The following is a 24,893-nucleotide window of genomic DNA, read 5'->3' on the forward strand; positions in this document are numbered from 1 at the left end:
AAAACAAACAGAGAAAGTAAAACTATGATGCAAATATTTAATCATTAGTCAATTTGTTTTGAAAGTGATCTAGAAGTTCAGGGGCATTCTGGACACACATAATGTGAAACTAACATTATAAATGTGATAACATTCATTATCTCAACACTATTAATATATTTGGATGTTAAAATGTATTCAGTTTTAAGATAAAATCAGTTGTTAAGATGATAACTTAGAGTGAAACTTGTTTAAAGATTACAGTATAAATTCTGACAGCTCATTTAATCCTAATAAAACTTTAGCCAGACAATGACTCATTTATTATAATTACTTGGTCTAGACATTTTACCCCAACAGGCTGTTTTGGGAATTTACAGCCAATTTCTTTGTTATTTCTGGTCTTAACTTGTCACAACGGCGCTGATGGGATTTTGATTTTGTATTTTTGATTCCGTAAAAACTACTAAGATTTTCCACTTTGATTGGATTTCCCCTGTGGGTTTTAATTCAGAACCAGGAAGTAAAAGAAGAGACAGTTTAATTTCCTGGAGCTGAAACCCATCAGGGTTTTGATGAACATGAGAGGCCTGTTGTTATCTCAGGTGATTCCCGGCAGGTAAGTGATCTACTGGGATCTGTTTCTACCCGTCGCCTGAAGGTTTGATCTTTCCTGAGACAAAGGAGGTGGGGGTAGGGGTCATAGTTCACCTGGATTTTAAAGCCACAGGAAGTTTACAGAAAACATTTTGATTTATTGGATTTCAAAGGAAAAAGAAGCTAAAGTGATTCAGGTCGACATTGAAAAGTATTCACATTCCTTAAATCCTTTCACTTTTTGTCTCGTTATATACAAACCAACAGAAAAAGTTTTTCTTTGTCCATTTCAGTTTGGATGGCCTAGTTAAAGTCCAGACCTTTAACTCCAAGTAGGACCTTCAGAAAGCTGCAGATCATGAAATCTTTCATGGACAACAACATTTGGATCACAGCAAAGAAACATGTTTATGTTCTGATCAGAGGTCAGAGGTCACCTCTATTTAAAATCAGATCATTGAACAGAGGTGCAAATTCAGAGCAACAGAAGAAAACAAATAAATTTAAAGAAATCTGAAACACGGTACTTCAGAGTTCACTTTATTGCAAAAACTATTCAGCAGTAGAAAAAATAAATATTCAAGTCGGAAACATTTCTGGCTTTATGTTTAATTTATAAACTTGATAAGTTTTTTTTTATCAGCCAATACTGAGAATCATTTAGTACCAATTCAGTTTTAAGAGTCTAAATAGTAAAATAAGTTACAGTTTTTAAAAAAATCCATATAATCCCGGCAGATTAAAATCTCCAGAGTTTAACAACATTTCTCTAAAAACGCCTCTTCTCCAGGAAGTGACAGGAAAATAAATTACATCCATCATGTAACACAGCAGGTCATCCACAAGGAAAACAACTCAGACTTTATCTTTTCACATTGAGGTATTTGTTTTACTGTTTAATATAGACATTAAAACAAAAAAGTGCAAATATTGTGTTGCAGCATTAATGAAAAATGGTTTCACATCACTTTTTTTTCCCATACAGACATTTAAATTATTTTCTAATATTTCACAGCTTGATCTGGTCTGCAGATCTCCTGTAACAAATGTTTGAGGTTCATATTTAAAAGAAATGACATGTTCTTAGACAGCAGCGCCCAAAATAAATGGATTAAATAAACATCAAACTGAAAGATGATACCAGATCATACAATAAGTTAAAACAAACCTAGAAAATTCCAATTCAAAATACTTTATCAATCCCAAAGGAAAATTAAATGTTGTAGCTTATTAATTCTTCATAGTTACTGTAGATGGTGATGGAAAGAAAGAGCTTCTGTAGCAGTCTGTACTGCACTGAATCTGAGGAAGCCTCTGACAGTTTTATGAAGAGGATGGTCAGGATTGTTCATAGTTTCATCATGATCTCCAGCCTCTCTTCCATCTCTGATTCCCCCAACAACTGCAGACTCATCTGAGTATTTCTGTACATGTTGGACTGGAAGTCTGGAGTGTACAGAGTGAAAAGGAATGGTGAGAGCACAGATTCCTGTGGTGCTCCTGTGCTGCTGACCACCTGGTTAGACACTCAGTCCTGTGGTCTGTTGGTCAGGTAGATCCAGGTGATTGTTGAGGCTCCACTTGAGTCTCTGGAGTTTCTCACAGAGCAGCTCAGACTGAATTGTGTTAAACGGACTGGAGAAATCAGAGAACATGATCCTCACAGTGCTGCTGCTTTGTGCAGATGACAGAGGGTTTGTTGAAGCAGGTTTATCACGGTGTCTTCACCTCCGTCTCCATGGCGATAAACAAACTGCAGGGGGTCTTGACATGAGTCAGTCTGCTTACTCAGGTGGGCCAGCAGGAGTCTCTCCAGGACCTCCATGCAGGTCTGTAGTGGTTGATGACTGATGGGTGAGTTTTCTTTGGACCTGGAACCAGGCAGGATGTCTTCTAGAACAGTGGAACCTTCTCTTGGGTCAGGCTAAGGTTGAAGAGGAGCTGCAGGATCCCAGAGCTGCTCTGCACAGGAACAGTTCAGCCAACAGCAGACGAGCTGTTGGCTGAACTGTTCCTTGTCGGAACTGAACCTTGTCGGATCAACCCAGAACATTTTCTCATGTTTATCTGAAAGTTTGTGGGAATCCTGCAGAATCTGAAAGCTGCTTTATGAAGAACCTTCAGGAGAACAAAAGAAAAAGTCCAGAGTCAAACAAAGAGCGTTTTATCAGAACATCACCTGCTGCCTCACCATGACATCATATGACATCATATGACATCATGGTGTGACATCATCATGTGACCACTGATGAGTCAGGCTCACCTGGTTTTATCGATACGCCTCAGACTGATCAACTCAACCTCCACAGTTTCTATGATGCTGCAGTTGATCAGGAATCACAGTGAGAGACTGGACGGAGTTCTGCTCCACATCAACGCAGGCCTGCCCTTGAGCAAGGCATCCAAACTGCAAGGCAGAGGCTCTCAGCAGGTTCTGTTGAAATCTGTAACAGGTTTATTATTTTTTATTAATCTGATGATGATTATGAGAAAGAAGCGCTGAAGTATTTTAATTATTTCTGACTTACTTTGAGTTTTTGGAGCATTTTGTTAAGCTGAAGATGAAAAGTAAACTCAGAGAAATGATGAAGAGAATAATGGGAAAAACAAGAACCAGCCTGGAGCGACGACCTGAAATAAAACAAGAAAATGTCAGAAAACCTCAAATCAAAGTAAAACTTGGTTTATTTTCAGAACCTGAAGCATCAGTTTGGACCTGCAGACTCACCGATCGTCACGGTTTCCTCCTGTGGCGTCGGAGTGATGAGGTTTCTGTGAGGAACCGTCTCTGTCGTCGTGGAAACAAAGTTTGGATCTGAAACAGCAACAATAACAGGACTGATTAGGAAAACTGCAACAGATCCGGATCAGAACCTGCAGCTTGGACCCGTCCCTCACCAACAACAAGCAGAAGTTCTGTGTCTATCCCGAGGCGTGGGATGAAACATCGGAACCTGCCGTGGTCCTGCAGGCTGACGTTCCTGATGGTCAGAGACACGTCTCCTCGCCTCAGGCCGTCCTGGGACAGAGACGTCCTCTGGATGTACGTGTCCATCATCATGTCTCGGTCCGTCTTCCGGAAGCGGTACACGAACACGTACTCCACACGCTTCTGAGGGCCGGACGGCTTCAGGTCCGGTCGGGACCACTCCACCGTCTTCCCCACGACGTCCCACTCAGGATCCACCTGACACGGGAGGACGACGTCATCTCCAGGAGCAGCTACGATTGGCTGAGACGAACCAATCAGATGGAGGCTACCTGGAAGCACAGGGAAGATTTTATTAGGTTTCATAAAAATGATCATGAAACTAAAGTAAAACCCTGAATCTTCTCAGTGTTTGGGTGACAAATTTCTGAGTAGTTTCCGCAAGAGTGGAAAACCCCAGAGATGGAAACAGAATCCACCTGTGGAGGGTTGGATTTCCACCAGGTTTCCTCCGGGAAGTTTGTAATATAAGCAGCTTTAGGGAAATCTGCCAGAATCTCACATTTATCATTTTACCCAAACGAAAGCAAACAAGTGGAAAAAAGAAGCTAAAATATTACTGGGTGATTTCTGATCGCCACCAGTGATGTCACCAATCGTTAAGGTCTAGTTGCTCTCACCTGAATCAACAACTGATTATTTTAATTATTTTATCATTTAAATCATTAAAATGATATTGAATCTGGTATGAAAAAAAATTATAATTTTTATTTAAGACATGATGTCACGCCCACTTTTCATTATGACTAAGCTCTAATTCATTATTGCTGATTAAGGTCACATTTCGGTCATGAGTTAATGAGTCATTATTGTGGCGGACAAATGCTGAGTCATCAAATATCAAGAGTAAACATTAAATAATGGAAAACATCACTGACAAATAAAAGTCACAACAATTATTATCAGACAACCGGCGGATACGTTTAAATATCAATGAATAGCGGTTTTTAAAAAATAATTTTAATCTCTTTAACTAAGTTTATGAATTTAGATTCAGATTTGAAGACTATTTTAGTCAACCAATGTGAAAAATGGTCGATGTAGTAGTTTAGACGAACTCTGTACATGAGTTTTATATCTAATAATATAAGTATAAACAGTAGAAATGAGATCAAAGGAAAACAAAGACACAAATAAGTAACTTAAAAATAAAACAGAGACGGCCAGACCGTCTAAAAACAGCAGTCATTCATCGTTCGCTGTTCAGTAACAGTTTGAATGAAAACGTTTCCTGGTTGCTTAGTAACAGTTTAACGTAAGTTGAGGAGAAAAGCAGCAGCGTTTACCTTTAACAGGCGTCCAGACCAAAACCATGAAGAAGATAAAAGTACAAAATCCTGAACGGCTGAAGAAAATCTCACAGAGACCAGCTGCTGCGGACATTACGACAGAAACGTTCTCACCGCCTCTACAGAACCGAGGATTCCCTGAACTGTGAAAGGACCAACTGTGGGCTACGTTCTTAACGTCAGGGGGTGGAGCTACGGCTTACGTCTTACGCAATGTCTTACGGCTTACGTATTTGTTTACGTATAAACAGCGTAGGGAGGATACCATGGAGACCACAACTAAATGTTTATGGCTCCAATTAAAAACAAATAATCCAGATTAAATTAATCTGTGTGTTGGTTTTCTGTGTTTATTTAATATTTCCCATTTTTATGATCACATCCTTCAACTAGGTCCTCTGCTCAAAGATTTATTATTTTCCTGTGAATAATTAGCAATAGCAGGAATCCTGATTAATTCATTTTATTCATATAAACATTTGAAACCTTATAACAAATTGATTCATTTCAATTCATATCTGTTTACAAAACAGTTAAAATTAAAAGTAAAAAATGAAAGCCGGTTCATATTTATTAAGACATTTTATCAATCAATTTCAATGTGGCTTTAAACAATAACAACTGATTTGTGGAGGCAAGATAAATACTGATTTACCTGAACGGAGCTGAGATAAAAAGAAATAAACATTTAATTTAAAGGAGTAAAGTTCAACTTTCCCATTTAAATGAGCAGACTGTTGTTTTTATCCTGCCTCTTCTTAACTCTGCTATAATATGGAGGCCTGGAAGTTTTTAGTTTTGAAACATTCAACAATTCCTTCATTGATAAAGATATTATTTTCTCTGTTATGGGTCAGAACGTAGATAAAAACAGTATATTTCATCCAGCTTCTTCTATTTCTTGGAAAGTTTCACCTTCACAAAGTAAGACGGACAGATACAACCATGAACCCTTTAGTCTAATGCATCTGGACTGGGCAGCAAGGAAAGGAAATATCATCACTAATACAAATATGAAGGCTGAACGCCATTTGCTGCCCAACCTGCCAATCATAATTAGCAGCAACCAATCACAGCCTCGGTATTCTGGGACTTCCTGGTGTCTTAGACAGACTTTATTGTCATTTTGTATGCACAGGGTGTATACATAACGAAATTTCGTTGCATACGGCTCAGGACAATGTTTTGAGGTTCCAATGAGGTTACTCCAGAATTACATGATGTTGCATGTTTACATAACAAATATGGAAAGAAGATAATGTCAGGTTTATGCAGATGTAAATTTTCTTTATCTTAGGTTATAGTATTGTTCATTTTAGATTTAGTTTCCTATCTATTATCAGTTGAACTGTTTCTACATTTTTGGAAGATGTATTTATTTTTCTGTTCGTGTCTTTCTTTCCTCTTTTGATTTTATATTTTTGTTTTATATTTTTTTCCTCTATTCCCTTCAGAGATTCTTTATATATGTGTTTTTAAACTTTAATAGAAATTTTGGGGGAAAACAAGAAAAAAAAAAAACCCAAAAGCAAAGGAACAAAAACAAAACATATTACTGAGGTATCATTATTTTTTTTTTTTTCATAATGGAAACTGTAACCAAAACTTGAGATAATATTAGGGAGTAAAAAAAAAAGAAAAAGTCACAACTCTCTGTTTTGGTTGGTTTTCAGCCAATCAAAACCAGTGACATCAAGAGGCGTTCACTGTTGCTGCTGTGAGAAACTTACTTCCTTCTCTGTGGTCTCAGTTGGTGTGTTGAAGCGTGAAGGTAAGAACTGATCAATTGTTTCTAGGATATTGACAGACAGATTCAGGAGGAAAGTTTTATCAACTTAAAGTTTGAGCATTTTAGTCAACAACAGACCTGAGCTGTTTTTATTTGTTTATTATGACTTTAAGAATCTAAAGTTTTACTCTGCTTCTAGTGAAGGTGATTTAAATGTCCACATTGTGATTTAAATGTCACTTAAAGTGAAAAATCAAATCATATCAGACAGAATTCATGGTGAATGTTGATGTTTTAGTGACCAATTCAGCCACAAACCTGGAAACAGAGAGACAGAGTGAAGTGATACTGAGAGATAAGAGTAAATATTTATCTGACGTTTCCGGGGAAACCAAGCCACTCCCTGTTAGTCATGGGTATCCCTGGGTGTCTCCCAGTCAGTGACGTCACAGGATTCCCTGCAGAAGTGAAAGTCTCCACGTGTTTTCACCACATGACTTGTCTTAATAAACCACCTGCACACACATGAAAAATAACAATTTCTCTCCAATATATGAGAATTTATTAACAAAATACCTCAATACTTCAGTCAACTTTAACCAGGCAAACAAAAACTAAGCTATTAAAGTAGGGAAGAGAATAATAAAAACTAATAAACCATGAAAAAATAATAAAAAAGAAAGCAAGTTTTGTTTTGAGAATTGGTCCTGAGGCCATGCTAGTTTTGAAACTAGCAGAACGAGTGGTTGGTGTTTAAAAACCCAGTTCAGAACGCAGCAGAGAAAATCAAACACTATTTTAATAAAATAATGTTTCAGAAATAATTTACTGAACAAGAAACACTGAACTACCATTTTGGACAAGTGGTTAATAATGTTGTGTTAGCCGTCAGTAGCTGATTGAATGGAGTGATGAACTACCAAGACGGCGGCATTGCGATAAGTTTAAAGTCTGTTCAGATATATTTTTGGGCTGATTATTTGATAAAAATGCAGGAAAACCAGAAATAAAACAAACAAGCTCACATCATCACTTTTCAACCACTTATTGAAAACGAGGTTAGTCACAACTTTAAAGTAAAACCCTAAACAAATCTAGCCGAATTAGATTCAGCGGCCTTATTCACTCACACAGTTCAGCACATTATTATTAACAAAATTTAAGTGAACAAATAATAGTTCACATGAGAAGGAAAACTGGTTGAGTCTGATACTGAGCGGAAACATGGCTGCCGCTGTCGGCCTGCTATCTGGGGGAAGCATCTGGTTGGACTGGGGCGCGTGTCAGACACAATGCTGTGGTTTCAACGCTGTGCTCCTCAAGTTCGCAGGAGGAAAACCACTTCATGATTAGTCAGCCCCTCACCTCTTTCAGAGCCTTTAACTTAGGGTGACCATATTTCCATTTGGGAAAACCAGGACACCTTGGACCGGGTGGGGGGGATCTCTGTTCCCATGCATAAAGATGTCTGTGGCATGCACTCACTTAACATAGGCCTACGTAATCCTACAATAACATGATATTTACAGTTGGTTTATTAAAAATGCTTTTCAGTAAAAGTCAACAGCAATAACTCCAATAACAAATGATAATTTTATTCAAAATGTAAACATCCCTCACTTAAAAATAAAAGTTAACAATAACTCTCAACTCCCAATAACACATGATACTCAGCCTCAGTAAAGAACGAAATAATGACTGTTCTGTAAACCAATTGGAAAAACTTAATTAACAAATGAGCTAATTAGCAAAAAATACCTCTTGTGTAGCAAAAATAACTCAAAATGTACCAAAAACGAACCCGGTCTGAAAGCGGGGAAACTTTTTTGTAAATCGTCGGTAAACATACATTTGCGCTTTGGCATGTTGTTGGCGTACTAACAGCCACGCTATATATCTTCTGATTAAGAACAGGGCTGCCCGCACTGACGCGGCTCAGGGATTACGTCACACGCAGCGCAGTGCGCAGTGCCCTAGTGCCTGTAAATTTAATGGTCCAATGAAGTTAATTTAAAAAACAGGACATTTCCTCACTTTCTAAAAAAAACCCCGGGACACCCGGGACAGGACGTGAAATACGGACATGTCCCGGGAAATACGGACGTTTGGTCACCCTACTTTAACTCAGATTTTATCAGGCAGCTAGCTTCAGGCCGTTAGCCTTTTGGACGGAGCACAGCCACCGGATCCACAAACAGCAGAGCAAACGTTACCATGGAGCCAAAGTTTCTCCAAAGATTCTCTCTTTTACTCACCGAGGTCAAGATGTTCATGTGCCGCTGCTCCTTAACGCAGCCTGTGGAGAGCTGAGGGAAAAGACGAACTGGGTTTCGTAGAGTTATGATGTCACAGTGATTCCAGCTGCAACAACATCAATAAAACAGATTAATACCGTTAACAGATTATTAAAATTAACAGATTATTGTCATTTTATTCAGTCCTTGTTTCATCCAATGGCTCAGTTAAACGTGAGCTAGCATGAAAATAACTTTGTACTTTATGCTTGTTGCTAACTGGTTAGCATTGGAGGATAAACCGAAACACCAGAAAGTTTATTTACACCTTTTAGTTTTTTCTATTTTTAATCTTAATTTAAACAACCTAATTCAAACAATTAGGTTAAACATTAAATTCTAAATTAATTTAGAATTACCTGGTTAAAAGCCACCAGCCGCTCTGCACTGAAGCAGGAAGTCATGAAAGGAGCCACAGCCAAACATTGAGCACATTCTGATGGAGATCATTTTCTGTATGAAACATTTTATTGATCCTAAGGTTTATTATAATTTATGAAAACAAACTGAATTTTGGCTTTTGCTGTAATCATCAGTAGAAATAATTAGTTGAAAATGAAGCAGTTAGTGTTGATTTAGTCTGTATAATACATGAATTTCTATTTGTATTTAACTAAAGCAGTAAATTAACTTCCATATTACATCATAATTTATTGTGGTACCTTGAACAGAGTCAGCTTGACGTTCTGCTGTTAAATAGTCGGGTCTAATCAGCAGATAGTTGTGCATCAACCCTCGGTCCGCCCTCGCTCTTTAAAGGCTTTTGAACTTAAATGTTTGGGTCAGCGCTGCCTGTAGAGGAAGCTTCTGTTCACCTCAGGCTGAAATCACATTTATCTGTAAATTGCATCAGAGGTCACAGTGACCTCCACTTTCCGCCACTTCCTGCTGACTGGTGGACCAAAATGTTTGACCTTTTCTGAGCTTCTCAGGGTTTCTCTCTTCTTTTTTCACAGCTCTTGCACAAACAAAATGTTCACAGATTTGAACCCGGAGATGATCGCATCAGCAGGAAGCTGTGGTGTCTTTGACACAACATCAGGGGTGTGATGTAGAAACCCCCCATGGTGAGATGCCTCAGTGCAGCGGCTCAGGATGGAGATAACAGCTCTCTGCGCTGTTATTGGTGAGTAAAAATCATATTTAATGTAATTTAAAGTCTCTTATTTGTGATTCACCTTCTGGTTCATTGATTCTAAAACTCACTTTTTAGATTTTGATTTTAGTTCTTGTCTCATGTTAAGATCTGAATTATTTTCTTTCACTGAAATAAAATGAAAACTAAAATGGGAAACATCTTCAGCTAAATGAGCTCTTTATTCATGGGAATCATGAAGATCAGAGAGTTTCCTGCTTTGGTGTTTCCTCTGTGATCGTTGGTGTTGTATCGCGGCAAATCGATTATGTCAGCCGCATCAACTCGGCTTCAGTGGTTGAGTCTGTCATGACTGTGAATCAGTGTTTTATTTCAAAATAATTATTTCATCATTTAAAAAGTCGGCAGAGAAAATAAAGTTGTTTTTTTCTTTCTGAATTGATCAGAAACATTTTGAAAACATTTCCTCTCTGAAGGTTTTTCTCCTCTTTGCAGCTTGTCTGAGGCTTTTTCCCAGCAGATTCCAGTTCTTCCAGTATGAGTCTGTTACTCTGAGCTGTGAAGGAAACTCATCTGAGTGGAGAGTCAGGAGAAATACATCAAAACAAATAAGTGAACTCTGTCCCGAGTATTTAACTCAAGCTAATGAATCTGAATGCTACTTATCTGAGCTGTATGAAACCGACTCTGGACTTTACTGGTGTGAATCTGCAGCAGGCGAACGCAGCGATTCAGTCAACATCAGCGTAACAGGTGGGTTAAAAGCGAGCAGAAGCTGATCTGATCTAATTCTTCGCCGTAACTGATTCAGGTTGACCTGTTTGTGATCTGGCAGAGAGGAAGGTCCTCCAGACACCAAACAGGATGTAGATAAATTCACACAAAAAGCTTCAGGTTGAGGTTTGGTTCCTCAAACGTCTCTCAGTCTCAGATTACGGCCAAATTTATGTCATGATAAAACATCAGCAGAGTTTGGATCTGATTTGATGCTTTCAGACGAGTTCAGTTGATTCTCATGTAATCAGAGAAACACTGAGAGCTGAAATATATAAAAAAATCTTATATCTTGTCATATAAAAACTTGACTGTGACCATATAATTGTGCAAATTGGAAAAAATAAAATTAGTTTAATAAAGATACGACACTTTAGAAAAACACAAGTTTTCTATTAAAAGGTTTTGCACCAAGTTGAGCTTGTTTTACAGACGTATCAAAATTTGTGTAATTTTTAAAGCTGCAATGAGAAAACTTTCGTGATCAGCAACCGGATGTTCCTATTGGTGGGAAAGATGAAAAAGAAAACAGGAAGTGGTACGACAACAATGTTGGCGTGACATTTTAGTGATTTATTGTGTGAACAAACTTAGTCAAGTGTGATTTTATTAGCATTTTTTATTAAATGGAATCATCATAATTGCAAAATTAAGTATTTTTCTTTCTTTTTTTAACATTACTTGCATATCGACAACGTTTTTCATACATTTGCAATAGAAACGCTGCTGAACTGCAGATCTCCTTCAGTGACAGACGGCTGCATCCAAGGTGCACAAAGCAGCGTTACCAAAGATCCTTCCTCCCAAACTGAAAACGTGTTTACTGTACATGCTGTTATTTGCACAGTTTTATTGTTACTAAATGTAACAATAATGTTTTTAATGCATTTCATAAAAATAAAAAAGATATATATTCTACTCACTTGCACATTCCTTTGAATCTGCAGAAGATGCTGTTTTTCATAATGTTGTTCTTAGTGTTATGTTTATCTTTGGGTGAATCTGCAGTTTTCTATTCTAGAGTTTTTTAATGATACAGCTCATCATGGTTGCATCATGTGTTATGTTTATGAGTTTCTTCCTGTATGCAGGAGATAAAAATCCTCATGACATTTTTTTCTGACTCGTTTAAAATTCGTTTTCTTCCACATTTTGTTTCTCAGATGGACCACTGATCCTGGACAGTCCTGAACATCCAGTTAGTGAAGGAGAAAACTTGACTCTTCACTGCAAATTCAGGCCACCTTTTTCCTCCAATCTCACTCGTTTCTATAGAAACGGGGTTCTGGTCGGGGACAGCTCGGCGGGAACCTTCACCATCCGAAGCGTTTCTAAATCTGATGAAGGCTTTTATAAATGTAACGCCTCCGGAGTGGGAGAATCAGCAGAAAGCTGGGTGGCTGTAAGAGGTGAGAAATGTTTCTTTAAATGACTTCTGCAGTTTTATGGAATGACAATAGTGCCAAAAAACGATCTCTGTTTTATTATTATGTGCTAAATTACAATCTCTACTGAATGTACATTTTTCATTTCTTATTCTTTTTCTAAAATGTGTTGATTAATTCTAATGAATAAAATACTTTAATATAATTTTTAGTAAATTTGATTAGACTGGTGTGAATTCAGTTGATATGAATTTGGAGCAAATTAAATTCTACAACTTTTTAAAGATCCTTGAGATGACTTATAATTTGGGACTTTGCATTTAAAAACTGAGTTACCAGATTATTAATCTCCAGCGGCCTCATTAAATATGATTTAACAGAAAGAAATAACATTTCTTTCATCGATAAATGTGAAAAGGATGTGATCTCTTCTGGCGTTCAGAGCTGTGGGTTTTATCTGCCGCCCTCATTTGTGTCGAGTTGCTGGTATTGTTTGTATGTAGGCCAGCTAACCTGCTATCTTTGTATTTTAAAGGGCGCAGGCCTCAAACGCCTACTGCTCCACTCACACTCATACTACTTCCTGTTGTGGCTGGCGTTTTGTTGTTGATTGCGCTGATGCTGCTCTGCCGCTGGAGAAACCACAAAGGTCAGTGTGTTTTCAAGTAAACACTCAGAAATTACACATCCTGCTGCTTCTGTGTGTTCAGGTGTCAGAAGGAGGGAGAGGAACAAACGGAGGAGTTTACGTGAAATGAGCAGCTCTGTGACCTACAGCTGAAAACAGACAGAATAACTCAGACTATTTAGCTTCAGAGGATCATTTAACTTAAAGTTAATGATTCTTAGAGGTCCGACCAGAATCCTGGTCAAAATTAAGACATTTTCTAAATCTAAACCTGGCAGAGATGTGAGTTATTCTAGGTTTTTCTGGTTTTGAGTGTTCAAACTGAGGTTTGTATTGTTGACAAAAATCCTCCATTTTGAATCTCAACTCTCTGATTTTTATTTTGGTTCTTGAACGCGTCGTTGCTAATTTGTAGTACTGTAGAAAGCTGCAGGTTGGAGGTTTTAAAACTTAATATTCGCCATGTGTTGATTCACTAAATCAAAAACTGCCATAAAAATTTCATTCTCAAAGTCTGAAGTCATTTGTTTCCACATTTTCTTCATGTTTATGGAACTAAATGTAGCTATAAAATGTCTAAATCTGAAAAATAATCTTAAACACTTAAAGACAATCACAATCGTCACATTTTAAATTATTCTTTTCATTTCATTGTTGTTTAGTTTTTGTTTTAGTCACTTTTAGTTCCCACCATGAGGCATTTACTGAGCATAAAACTGAAAGGGGAAAACAGAGCCTCTTGTTAAACAGACATTTAAATTAAACCACATGAGATTATTTATCGTCTGCACTGACTCAGCCGTAAACTTTCTGAAATAATTTATTTTAGGGTCATGTTATTTTCTCACTGAGGAAGTGAAAACATGAGGAATGAGGTCTCATCCTGTGTTGAATTTAATTACAGATGTGCTGAACAGAGAGCATAAAGTGATGTTAATGTTCCAGCCTGTTTGATTCAGATCCGTCCTCAGTGTTTGTTTTAGTTCAGGCTTTTCTTCTTACTGTTTTCTTTTTTTCCAGTCCGTGTCGTGAGAACAGCAGCTCCACCTCACATCTATTTATGACACAATAAATAAATATCTTTCATTACGGGGGTGAAAGAATGAAGGGAGTTAAATGTCAAACATGAATTGTGATAATCTTTGACGCAGGAGGAGGTTTTACTGCGTGGCTTTCAATATTTGCATTAATATCTTTGCTGATAACATCAAAGGTTATTATGAACTATGTTCCTCCACCTCACAGCTATGAATGACATGTAAAACTAAACATATCTCTTGCTTTGCTTTGTTTTCATGCCCTATTATGAAGAATCTTTCTTGATTCTGTTAGTCGTCACTGTCTGGTGCATTTCTATGAAAGGAATTTTATCTCAAGGCTAAAAGTGAACTCTGACTTCACACCTACAAGCAATTTAGAGACTAATTAAGGCCTTGAACGTCATGATGTCACCAGTGATGTCACCAGTGATGTCACCAGTGATGTCACCACAGGTCGACCCGCTTCATTTTTAACCCTCAGTGTGAGTCACATCATCTTAAATACTTTAGTCTACATGTTTAGTCGCAGCTGAAAATGTTTTTTTTATTTCAAAAACACAAAATCTTATCCAGTATTTTTGTCCGTTTCTGGTCCAAATATCTTAAAACACCTGAAATAAGACAAAACTAACATACGAGTAAATTTTCACCGAGATATTATAGCTTTTTGTTAAGCCAATAATTTATTAATATTAATTTTAAAAAAGTACAAGTTCTAGTTCCAATGGAAAAAGTTTTCACTTAAAATATGGAAAAAATGTCTTGTTATAAAATAAATCTGCCAGTGGAACTAGAACTTTATAAAAATCAATATTTAGGAATTATTGATCTAAAACGATTAAATTTAGTGAGGTATATCAGGAGTTATGGTGAACGAATGAATAAATGAGAACATAAAAAAACAATAAATAACAAAGAAGGTTTAATAATGCATGTTTTCAGTCAGTCGGGGACAAATGAACCCTGATCTGCTTCAATCACTTCCACTGCAAAAACACAAAATCTCACAAAATCTATTTCTTTGTCTTGTTTTTGGTGCAAATATCTTGTCAATCATTTTTAAATTTTGGTGAAACAAAAGTACCAGTCCACTGGTAGATTATTTTAAATTAAAACACGGGGAAATGTCTTGTTATCAAAAAGATCTGTCAATGGAACTAAAACATTTTAAAAAATCAATATGAAGGAATTATTGACTTATAATAAGTGTTGCATTCGACAAGCTAGCCAGGAGTTTTGCTGTGTGTCTGAATAAATACAATAATTTGTAAGTTTTAAATCAATATGAAGGAATTATTGATTTACAAAAAGCTCAGATATCAGATATTGCAGTAGAATCTAGTATTATAAACACTTTATAATTAGTATTTTTGTGTTTTTGCAGTGTAAGCACTTTGTCAGCTGAGACTGACTCAAACTGTGACTCACTAAAATCCTGTGAAGTTTCTCTGTGAAAAGGTTGAGTGACATCATACAGGCTTTAGATCTACTGTCAGAAAAATATCAGCTACAAAGTATTTTAATAAAATATGAGAAATTTATCTACCAAAGCAAAACCCAGGTATTAAACTGCTTGAAAGCTGAAAAGTGTAGAAAATAAAGTTTAAACATAGAAATAACAACTTAGTTTAAGAGACAAATGTTACTGACAAGACAATGAAATCATGTAACTGCAACAGATTCTGGTTCAGAGACTTTATCAGTTTTTATTAGTTTGAATCTATTAAGTTTTAATTTTATTTCCATACATGATTCTAGGTGCCACAAGAAAACATTCATGAACTTTAACCTATAATCTGATGACAGCTTCTAGGTCAAATGTTGAACTTTGACCCCCATCCAGCTGTCACCATGATTGGTTGGTCTGTGCAGGTGGAGTGAACCGTTCTGTGTCCTACACCGACGTCATCATCTCAGCGGACAGGAAACCTCAGAGAATCACTGGTGAGAGTCGTCAGTCGCTCTGGGTTCATCTGAGTTTTACCAACAGATCCGTTCTCTGGAAAACCACTGAAATAAACAAACGGTCCCTGAACGCATCACAGCGTAAGAGCTGGTCGCGTCTGACGTGGTTTGGAAACTGTTTGGGCCAAAGTTCAGTTTCCTTCGTCATATCGTTCCAGACAGACAGCATGCCTTTGTTGACAGTCATAAAACAGGAAGTACTGAAACCAGAGGCGTGTCCATCACCATGGTAACAGTTCCTACAACAAGCAGCATGACATACAATAACAAATAAAGCAGGTCAAATAATAATAAAGCAGGTCAAATAATAATCATTACAAATGATTATTTTCCTTTTCTTAATAGGATTTGAAATAAACCTTTAGAGAAATTGGTGTGTTAGAAATGATTAACCTGAGTGAGAGTCTGGATTTAGTGATCATGTGATTTAGACGGACTGTTGTTTATTGACCCAGCGGATGTTACTGTTTACATCCAGAAAGTTTGTGCATGTGCTCAATGCTGGAGGGCAAAAAGACGATTCTTTTCCTCGCCATCTGCAGCCGAACGACTCCGTTAGCTGAAGGAAACCTGGAGATGTAAATATTATTATTAATTTAGTGTAGTGCGCCACACCAACGGGAAAACTAATGCAGAAAAACCGTTAAAGAATAGCTCCAAACCGCTACACGCAGACTGGTTGTCATAGCAACTGACAACAACAACACTTTATGTTTCAGGATTTAACGCCAAAAAACACTCAAACATTTCCCACACAAAGAACAGAACATTCAGTCCGTTACCGTTTTATGTTTTTAGGCCTTTGCGATTATTAATGAGTGACCGCTGTGGTAGATTAGCCACTGCTGCTATTAGCTAAGCTAACACTACGCTGGCTGATTTGTTAATTTAAACACCTGAACCCCTGATGATCTGTCAGAGAGATGGTGTTTAGGTCTGTGTGTTGACAGTTGGTGTTTAGGTCTGTGTGTTGACAGATGGTGTTTAGGTCACACAATATTTTGTAACTGAATCAAAACACGTTGAATTCCACAACACATCCACATCTTACAGTTGTCATAGTCAAGCTAGCATAACTGACCTTCTTCCCTCTCCCTCACTATTTTATACTTGATTAGATCTTTTTTCTGACCTTGTTTCTAGTTGTGGTCGTGTTGACAGTTAGTAGCATAGCACTGTGTCCCTTTTTCTTTTACATATAGTTGTACATTTAAGATTTAGCGCATTATAATGACAACTTCATGGCTAAAATCAATGCTAGTCATTGTCAGCCAGCAGCTTTTTGCCCTCCAGCAGGAAGATGGCTGTTGGGTCTTGCACGCATGATGCCAGGCTGGACGGGGTCCATATGTTTATTCATATTTACTGGAAAATAATTAATGCTGATTAAGCACTTAATGCTTCTTGCTACAAGGAGGATCGTCAGTTTTCTCCTGCTGGAGAGTGAAGTGTCTTTGACTAGTCCTCTCTGGTGACCAACTCCAGTTGTTAAAACCTGGTCCAGGTTGTTCATGTTCCCCTGTTTCAACACTCATGAGAATCTTTGAATATCACAGCAATATTTGGAAAGACTGACCAAACTGGACTTCCTCAGGAGATTCAAAATTAGAATATATTATTAATAAAACTGCACATCTGCCCCGACTACAGAGCAAAAAACCCCTGAAAGCCCAAAGTCTCAGGACTTTATCTGCTGTCTTTAGCATCATTTCTGTAAATGAGACTCATTTACCATGAAGACAGTTTCTATTCTGGTGTAAATCTTCTCTTTGCTTTTCCCCAGATATAGGTTCTGTCCCGACCTTCTATTCAGGAGTGAATCCACAGAGTTGCTGATGAGAACCAGTTTTATGGGGGCTCTCTCCTGTGTGTCCAGAAACACAAAGCATTCATTATATTGGGGTGTGTATATTTTTGTAAACTTTTTAAACTCATCAAATGATGCTAAGAAGTTCAGTCTAAAGTCCTGGTGGATTTTCTGGTATTTCTCTCTCCGTTTTGGCCAGTTTGTGATTTTATGCATTATATTAAAGCCTAACTGTCCTCTCAGTTGTTCAGCATCTTTTTGTTATCACTTTGTATTGCACAGGTACTGGTGCTATGAAAATGTTTAACTTTTTTTATTGAATTGGTTTGCTTTAAGTTTGAATCTATTATGATTTTTGAGTCTTAATTTCACCATAAATGTTCATTGTTGTTTTTATGAGAGTCCTGCATCTTATTGGTTAGGTTGTGTTTGGTTGATTTTTACTTCAAAACCTTTTTGAACCAACATGTTTCCTTTATATCCATTCTGACACATGATGGTGGAATGAAATCTTCCTTTGAACTCAAAGACAGTTTCAGAGAAACAAAGTTCACCAGGTGGAGTTTGTTATCTCAGTTTCTGTGTTTTATTGCTAAATGTGATTATAGCATGCTTTGCTGGTTTTCCTGATCAGATCAGTTTTGTCGAACAAACTCCTCAGTATTGTTGGAGTTGTGGCCCCAGTTGTGCGTGGTGGAGCTGTAGAGCTGGGGGCCGGATACACACCCCTGGGGAACGCCGGTGTTAACGACATCACCTCTGAAATACTGTGTAAGAATAAATTCTGTGTCACTTTTTTTTTCCGCTTTCTGGTAACATTTTTAACACTCACTATATATAACTGGCACCTCTCCAAAGCCTTAAAACTAATGGTTGCTATGGAAACACGGTGAGCCCTGATTGCTCTCTCTTTAACAGAGTAATCCTTTCTTACCAGCCTGCATGTTGAAATATGTAAATGTTTTTCTGTTCCTGTAGATTAGATAAGTTTAGATGTTTTTCTTTTACCTTTTGCCTTGATGCCAGAGTTGATATGGCTGTTGCCCAGGGCGACACTAGAACGGGTGGGAGGTGGTGTAATAACATACTGACATACTGTCCTTTGTGATTTGAAAACCATGCTGGTGGCTAGAAATATGGAAACTATTTCACATTCTTAGTGCAGGATTGATATTTTGAATTAGCCCCAGAATTTAAAATATTTCCTGCAGTTTGATTGGTTAGCAGGCAGAACGACAGGATTACCCAGGAGGGCATCGATGTAAGAGCCACCAGTGCTTAAGGCCATTTTAGTGGTTTGTTGTCTTTCCCATTTTGCACAGTGGCTAAGTGAAGTGAGTTTTTGCATTCATGAATTAAAACCTCTGCTGATCTAATCAACTTGATTTTTTCTGATTTATGCTCTTTCTTTAATGCCGGTGGCGACATGGAGGACATTATGTTGAAAACAAGATTTTCTACCCAATTTTAGGTCAGAGATTAGAAGTATGATATTGATTTATTTTATTTAAAGACTTTTTGCACATCTCTACCTGGGATGCTAGTAACTTGGAGGGTTTGAATATATTTTTATCTTCACCATTAAGCAAAACGGAAACGTCTCCCTGAGCCTTTTTATCTGCTGTCACACATCAAGGCCTAAAATATTCATATAGAGACTGAAAGGACTTTATCAGATCTGACTGAGTTTCTGTTCAGATGTTTCAATTTATCAAGAAAAACAAACATTTCTCAGAAGTTTCAGGTTTGAAACTTAAGCGAGTGACAGATTGAAGATGAGGGATTTTGTTAAACCGTATCCCTTACAAAAAAATACCATGAAAATCACATGTGGATCACATGTTACTTTCACATGTGATTTTACCACGAAACGTTCCAAAATCACACGTATTCATGTGCTTTCACATGTGATTCACATCCTTCACATGTAAAGTTTGTGTGAACCACATGTGATCACATGTGAAAGTCACATGTGATTTTCATGGGATTTTTTTGTAAGGGATATTTACTGGTGGAGAGTTTCTGTCATCAGACACGATGAAGCTGAGAGCTTCAGTAGAAAACAAGCAGCTGCAGAACCTCAACCAGAACGGATTTGTCTTCTCTGGTGAAACTTTGTGCCACTTAATTTAAATACAGAAACTTCTGACTGCTTCTGACACAGTTTCACCCGCAGTATGCAGAGAAACAGGAAAAAAAGAGCTGAAGTAGTTTCATCAGAACTATTCTGAAGAGTCTCAGAATAGTTTCTAAAATTTACCGTAACTCTGATGCACCATCTGTTATCGGAAAAAAAAAAATACCAAAAGAGAAGTTTTAACTCATTATTTTCAGTAAATTTAAGAAATGATCTGCAGTGGTCATTTACCAAACTATTACTATTAATGTAATAGCTGCTAACAGCATTATTACGTCTCAGAAGGAAAACGTCAAACCAATTATTAAATATATTTGCATTTTATTTTTTCTTTAGGAGTTTGGAAGATACTCTTTGGATTCTGATTGCTTCCAAATTTCATTTGGATTTTGAAGCAACACGACACCAAACACTAAACAAATTACCTTGTAGTTCTGATAGGATCACAAAATACATTTGTTTTATAATCAAACAGGCTGGAAATGACTGACGGATGGTTGTTTTATAAACTTTGTGTCGTGGTTTTGTTACATACAAGATGGCTGTCAGGAGACGGAAGGAAAAGTTTAACTGGGATGTTGATGCAGGAAATGAAAATAGTTTTCCTCCAAAAGGACAGGAAAGTAAAAACCCCAGAGCTGGACAGAAATAAAATACCAGTTAATAAAACTAAACTCAGATGAATTTCCTTGGTTTCTGTCTAAAAGCTCCAATATTGGAATGAATTTCCTGGAATCTTCACTGGTGGAAAGTTTGACATCTGCCCTGAAATGTTCCTCTGTTTTGTAAAAGGAGGAAGTTGTTGCGTATCGAAGCTATTTAAAGAAACTGAAATCTGAATATGGAAATCGGAACAGGAAATAGTAGTTTTAGCTTTTTCCCCCAGTTTCGTTTACTTTGAATTTCAGTCTTTTTATGTTATTTGCCTGCAGCTTATTTTAGCTTTATTTTTTTGCATAAATATTAATGATCTCACCCCATTTCTTTTCTAATTTTGCTAAATAAGGCCAGTTTCCCATTGAAGAAGTGATTTGCTGTTTGTTATTCTAAACTTATAAAATAAAAACATAATTGGATAGTTTAATGTCACAATAAAACAAATGTAATTTGTTTTATTGTGTTAAATGTAGATTTATTTCAATGCATAGAGGAAGATGATGAACCCAAAGAGCAGATTTAGATCCACAGTGAAGCTTCTTGTTCATTGTTAACTTCTTCCTGTAACAGAAACTTTTATCTGATTCCCTCAGAGATAATATATTCACTGATTTGCAGTTTCAAAACAAAGATCTTCACCGTCTCCTAATCAAAGCGGCTTTGATTCGACTAAATGATGATAGAGGGTTATTTTTAACATTAAATCTCCCTGCTGCCATAAACCATCAGCGGCTTGTTTTTATTTGATCACTCAGGTTTTTATCACCTGCAGATCTACAAGTTTTATTTGTGTAGTTTATGCAGCTGAAGCTGAACTTCCTCATCTGAGGGCAGGAAGAAAAAACAAACCTTCATAAAAGACAATATTCAATTTCTGAATGAGTTATTTGTGATCAGATTGTTCTCTCATTTAAACCATGATTGTCTGACATTTTACAAACATTTCACTCATTATTTATCAGCCTGACCTTAAACTGGGGTGAAGTTGGACTTTATCTGAACTGAACCTGCTGCTGACGGGACCAAGAAACCCAAAGGCTCAGTGAAACTTTTCAGGAGTTTTTACCACCTGAGGAAACCAATACTTTATTAACAAACTGTTTTTATCCACCGTTAAACAGAGTGTCTGAGATTAAATGGGTTTTTTCTTTGCTCTTTTTTTACTACAGTATATAATTTGTAAGAAGAAAAGCGAAGGATGAAATAAATGACAGATAAATCCAGCAAACTGAAAAACCTGACAGCTGAGTGGGACAGAGGTTGAGATGTTAAAGGTTAAGATTAACACAAACCAACTGAACTCAACATTTCAGCTGCATTGAATAAAATATCTGAAACAAAATCAGCTCAAAAGCCAAAACTTCACGTGTTGCTGACTGTGTTTAAAACGTCACGTTTCTGGATTCACTCATCAGTTTTTCCTTCAGCTGATTTTCCGTCAGTCGCTCTACAAACTGGTTCCTCCGGTAGTTTCTATTTTCAGCTGATCTGTTAAGTTATAAATGATTTCATGTGACCTGGTTTCACCTGCTGAACTGTTTATATAAACACTTAATTATGAGGAAGAAAAAGACAGGAACACTTTGATATCATTACAATAAGAAACTATATAAATATTTGGGGTAATAACATGTAAATCCTGCTGATTTATGATATCATAAAATGATTGTTGTTTTTCATTGGTTATTTCTATATTTCTCTGTTTTGAGTTAAAAAGATCATTATTGATGTTTAAAAGTAACAATAATGAACCAAAGCAACAAATGAAAAAGTTTAGTTTATTCCTGTGGTTCTTCATGCATCCTGATTGTTTGGACTCGTTTCCTTGGATCAGTGTTTCTTTCTTTTAGTTTGAGTTTTCTCATCTTTCTTTCTCCCTCAGCTGCATCTACTTACCTCTGATTATCCCTCTGGTTCCTGTTACATTTCATTTCCATTTATTCTGTATTTCACCTCCTTGTCCTTCACCATTAATTCTTGTGAGCTTCCTTTAATTCATTTTTATTAAACTATTTTTTTAATTGGTCCCTCCATGATACTTAATGAAATGTTTTTCTCTTAATTGTTTCCTGAACCAGAAAAGCTCTAAAACTAGAACTATAAATAGAAATAACCTGTAATCTAAGTTTAGCATGACTTGCTAAAAATAACTGCTGGTGTTTCCTTGATGGTTTCAGTGTAGTAAACAATCCCAGGTTTTACTACAGCTTCAAAGAGAAGCTACATTCTTTCATGGTTAATAATCAAACACGTGGATCAGATTTACTGTCACTGACTCTTCATTTACAACTCAAAGGAATTAATAAACAATGAAAGAGTTTGAAGTTTCCTCTCTGGTGACACCGCGCTCCTCCCCTTCCTGGGAATAATCAGACAACAGTAGTAAAGCATAAATAATTATGTAATAACATAATAATAATAATAATAATAATAATAATAATAATAATAATAATAATAATAATAATAATAATAATAATAATAATAATAATAATAATCTGCTTGAACAAGTTTTTTGCACATAAACAAGGATTATGACTTCAGTTACACTGTTTTCAGTTTTAAATATCCATAATATTTAATGGGAGATTAAAAAAGCGATGTTTAATTATATTTTCTTATAAATATGTACAGTTGGTAAAGTTCAGTTGTTTCTTATATTAATGACAGACTGATGTTTTAAAGTCTTTATTTTAGGTAATTATGATGATTTCAAAGGTAATAAGAGTTTAGACACAAAATTAAAAGAAAGCAGACTTTAGTGTTATCAAGAATATTTTTAGATGTTTTGTTCCAGGAATGAATGAATGAATGAATGAATGAATGAATGAATAGAGGGACTGGTGCCTCTCCAGTGGTAAATGTTTTGTTAATTAAAAAGAAATAAAACGTTATAAAACTCCCCAGAAAAAATGTCTCCTTGTGATCAATTATTGAAATCAGTTGATCAAGTTTTGTAACATTTTCTAAAACGTTTACAAAAATGTTACAAAACATGAATTTTATTATTTATTTTGAGTTTTTGGTGTTCCATCAGATTTTAAATGAGATGAAAAGTAAAACAGGTTCTTTCCATCAAGCATCAAATTTTTACTCTTCATGAATTTTCCTGCTAATTTTTCTGCTTTTCAAGAATCTTATTTTGGTGATTTTTGCATTAATTACAGTATCAGACTGTCAATAATCAATCAAAGCCGACTGAAAGAAAAATCATCTGATTTCCATCTCTGGAAGATTAATATACTTAAATATAAATGTCTCCAAAATTCAAAGATTTACAAATGAAATATAAAGGTTACATTTGTGGAGATGGAAAACTTCTAATTATTGAAGACGAAAATGTTTCAATCCGTTTCCTGCTGTGAAATCATCCAACCTGGCTGAAGACTGACGATGAGAACAGTGTTGATGTGTCAGAAAGTTCATCATCAATACAGATTACAATCGATGAGTCAAAGCTTTGAATCCTGAGTCAGAGATGAACAGGGACATCTAGTGGCCACGTCCCGCTACTGCAGCGGAAAACTAAATAAACGCGTCAGGTGTGCAGAAAAGAGACATTTCCTTCTGATCAAACATCTGCTCTTCATCAGCTACAGGATTATTTTAAACTGATGATGAGGTGATGAAGATGTTGATGGATGGTTATGAAACAGTCCAAGCTGCAGCAGAAAGAGCTGAGAAGCAGAGAGAAACTACAGGATGTTCTGGAAGAAACATGGACAAACATCTCACTGAGAGATATTGAGATGCATGTTTTACTGTCTGAACTTGAACCAGAACCAAAGATCAGAGCTGAATTCTTACAGTACTTCCAAGTAATCACTCTAGATCCAAACACAGCAAACAGGAAGTTGCTTTTATCTGGTGATAAGAAGAAAGTAACATTAACAAAAGAACAACAGTCTTATCCTGATCATCCTGACAGATTCACTGCTTATTTTAATCAGGCCCTGAGTAGAGAGAGTCTCACTGGACGTTGTTACTGGGAGGTGGAGCGGAGTGGGGAGTGGGGTTTATATGGCAGTTTCATACAAGAATATCAGCAGAACAGGAGAATCAGATGAATGTAGGTTTGGATTCAATGACAAATCTTGGTCATTAAACTGTAACTCAGAAAGTTACACATTTTATCACAACAACGTTCAAACTCCAGTACCAGGTCCAGTTTCCTCCAGAATAGGAGTGTATCTGGACCACAGAGCAGGTATTCTGTGTTTCTACAGCGTCTCTGAAACCATGATTCTCCTCCACAGAGTCCAGACCAGATTCACTGAGCCTCTTCATGCTGGGATTAGACTTTATTTCTCATGGTTACTTCCTGTTGGATCCTCTGCTGAGTTCATTAATCTGAAATAATCAGCAATATTCTGAAGTTCAGTCAGTTAATATGTGTATTTTAGTTCAGTTGTTTTAGTCTCCATCATTGCTGCTTAGAGTTTATTGTTGTAATTTCTTCACTGCTCAGACAACAGCTGTCTTATTGCAGCCATTTTGTCATGTTGTTTGTTTTGTTTATGTTGGAGTTTG

The 24,893-nt window shown here is 36.6% G+C and overlaps 2 protein-coding genes and 1 pseudogene across 2 annotated transcripts; 2 read left to right on the plus strand and 1 right to left on the minus strand.

The window, feature by feature from the left end:
- Window positions 1-1,100: 1,100 nt before the first annotated feature.
- Window positions 1,101-5,053, minus strand: LOC122821043 (myelin-oligodendrocyte glycoprotein-like). The gene is made up of 6 exons (XM_044098877.1): window positions 4,852-5,053; window positions 3,475-3,837; window positions 3,305-3,391; window positions 3,105-3,207; window positions 2,840-3,020; window positions 1,101-2,694 (listed from the first exon to the last, which is right to left on the minus strand). The coding sequence occupies exons 1-5, from the start codon at window positions 4,946-4,948 to the stop codon at window positions 2,873-2,875; spliced, it is 798 nt and encodes a 265-aa protein (XP_043954812.1). The 5' UTR covers window positions 4,949-5,053; the 3' UTR covers window positions 1,101-2,694; window positions 2,840-2,872.
- Window positions 5,054-6,533: 1,480 nt separating this feature from the next.
- Window positions 6,534-17,966, plus strand: LOC122821047 (Fc receptor-like protein 5). Its single transcript, XM_044098882.1, has 7 exons — window positions 6,534-6,625; window positions 9,834-10,003; window positions 10,469-10,726; window positions 11,911-12,156; window positions 12,668-12,781; window positions 15,673-15,744; window positions 17,549-17,966. Exons 2-7 carry the CDS (start codon window positions 9,973-9,975, stop codon window positions 17,599-17,601), a joined length of 774 nt encoding a protein of 257 aa, XP_043954817.1. The 5' UTR covers window positions 6,534-6,625; window positions 9,834-9,972; the 3' UTR covers window positions 17,602-17,966.
- A 6,038-nt stretch (window positions 17,967-24,004) lies between these two features.
- On the plus strand, window positions 24,005-24,722 carry LOC122820711 (annotated as a pseudogene).
- Window positions 24,723-24,893: the final 171 nt, after the last annotated feature.

This window comes from Gambusia affinis, linkage group LG18, assembly GCF_019740435.1.
Source record: "Gambusia affinis linkage group LG18, SWU_Gaff_1.0, whole genome shotgun sequence".
Classification (NCBI taxonomy): domain Eukaryota; kingdom Metazoa; phylum Chordata; class Actinopteri; order Cyprinodontiformes; family Poeciliidae; genus Gambusia; species Gambusia affinis.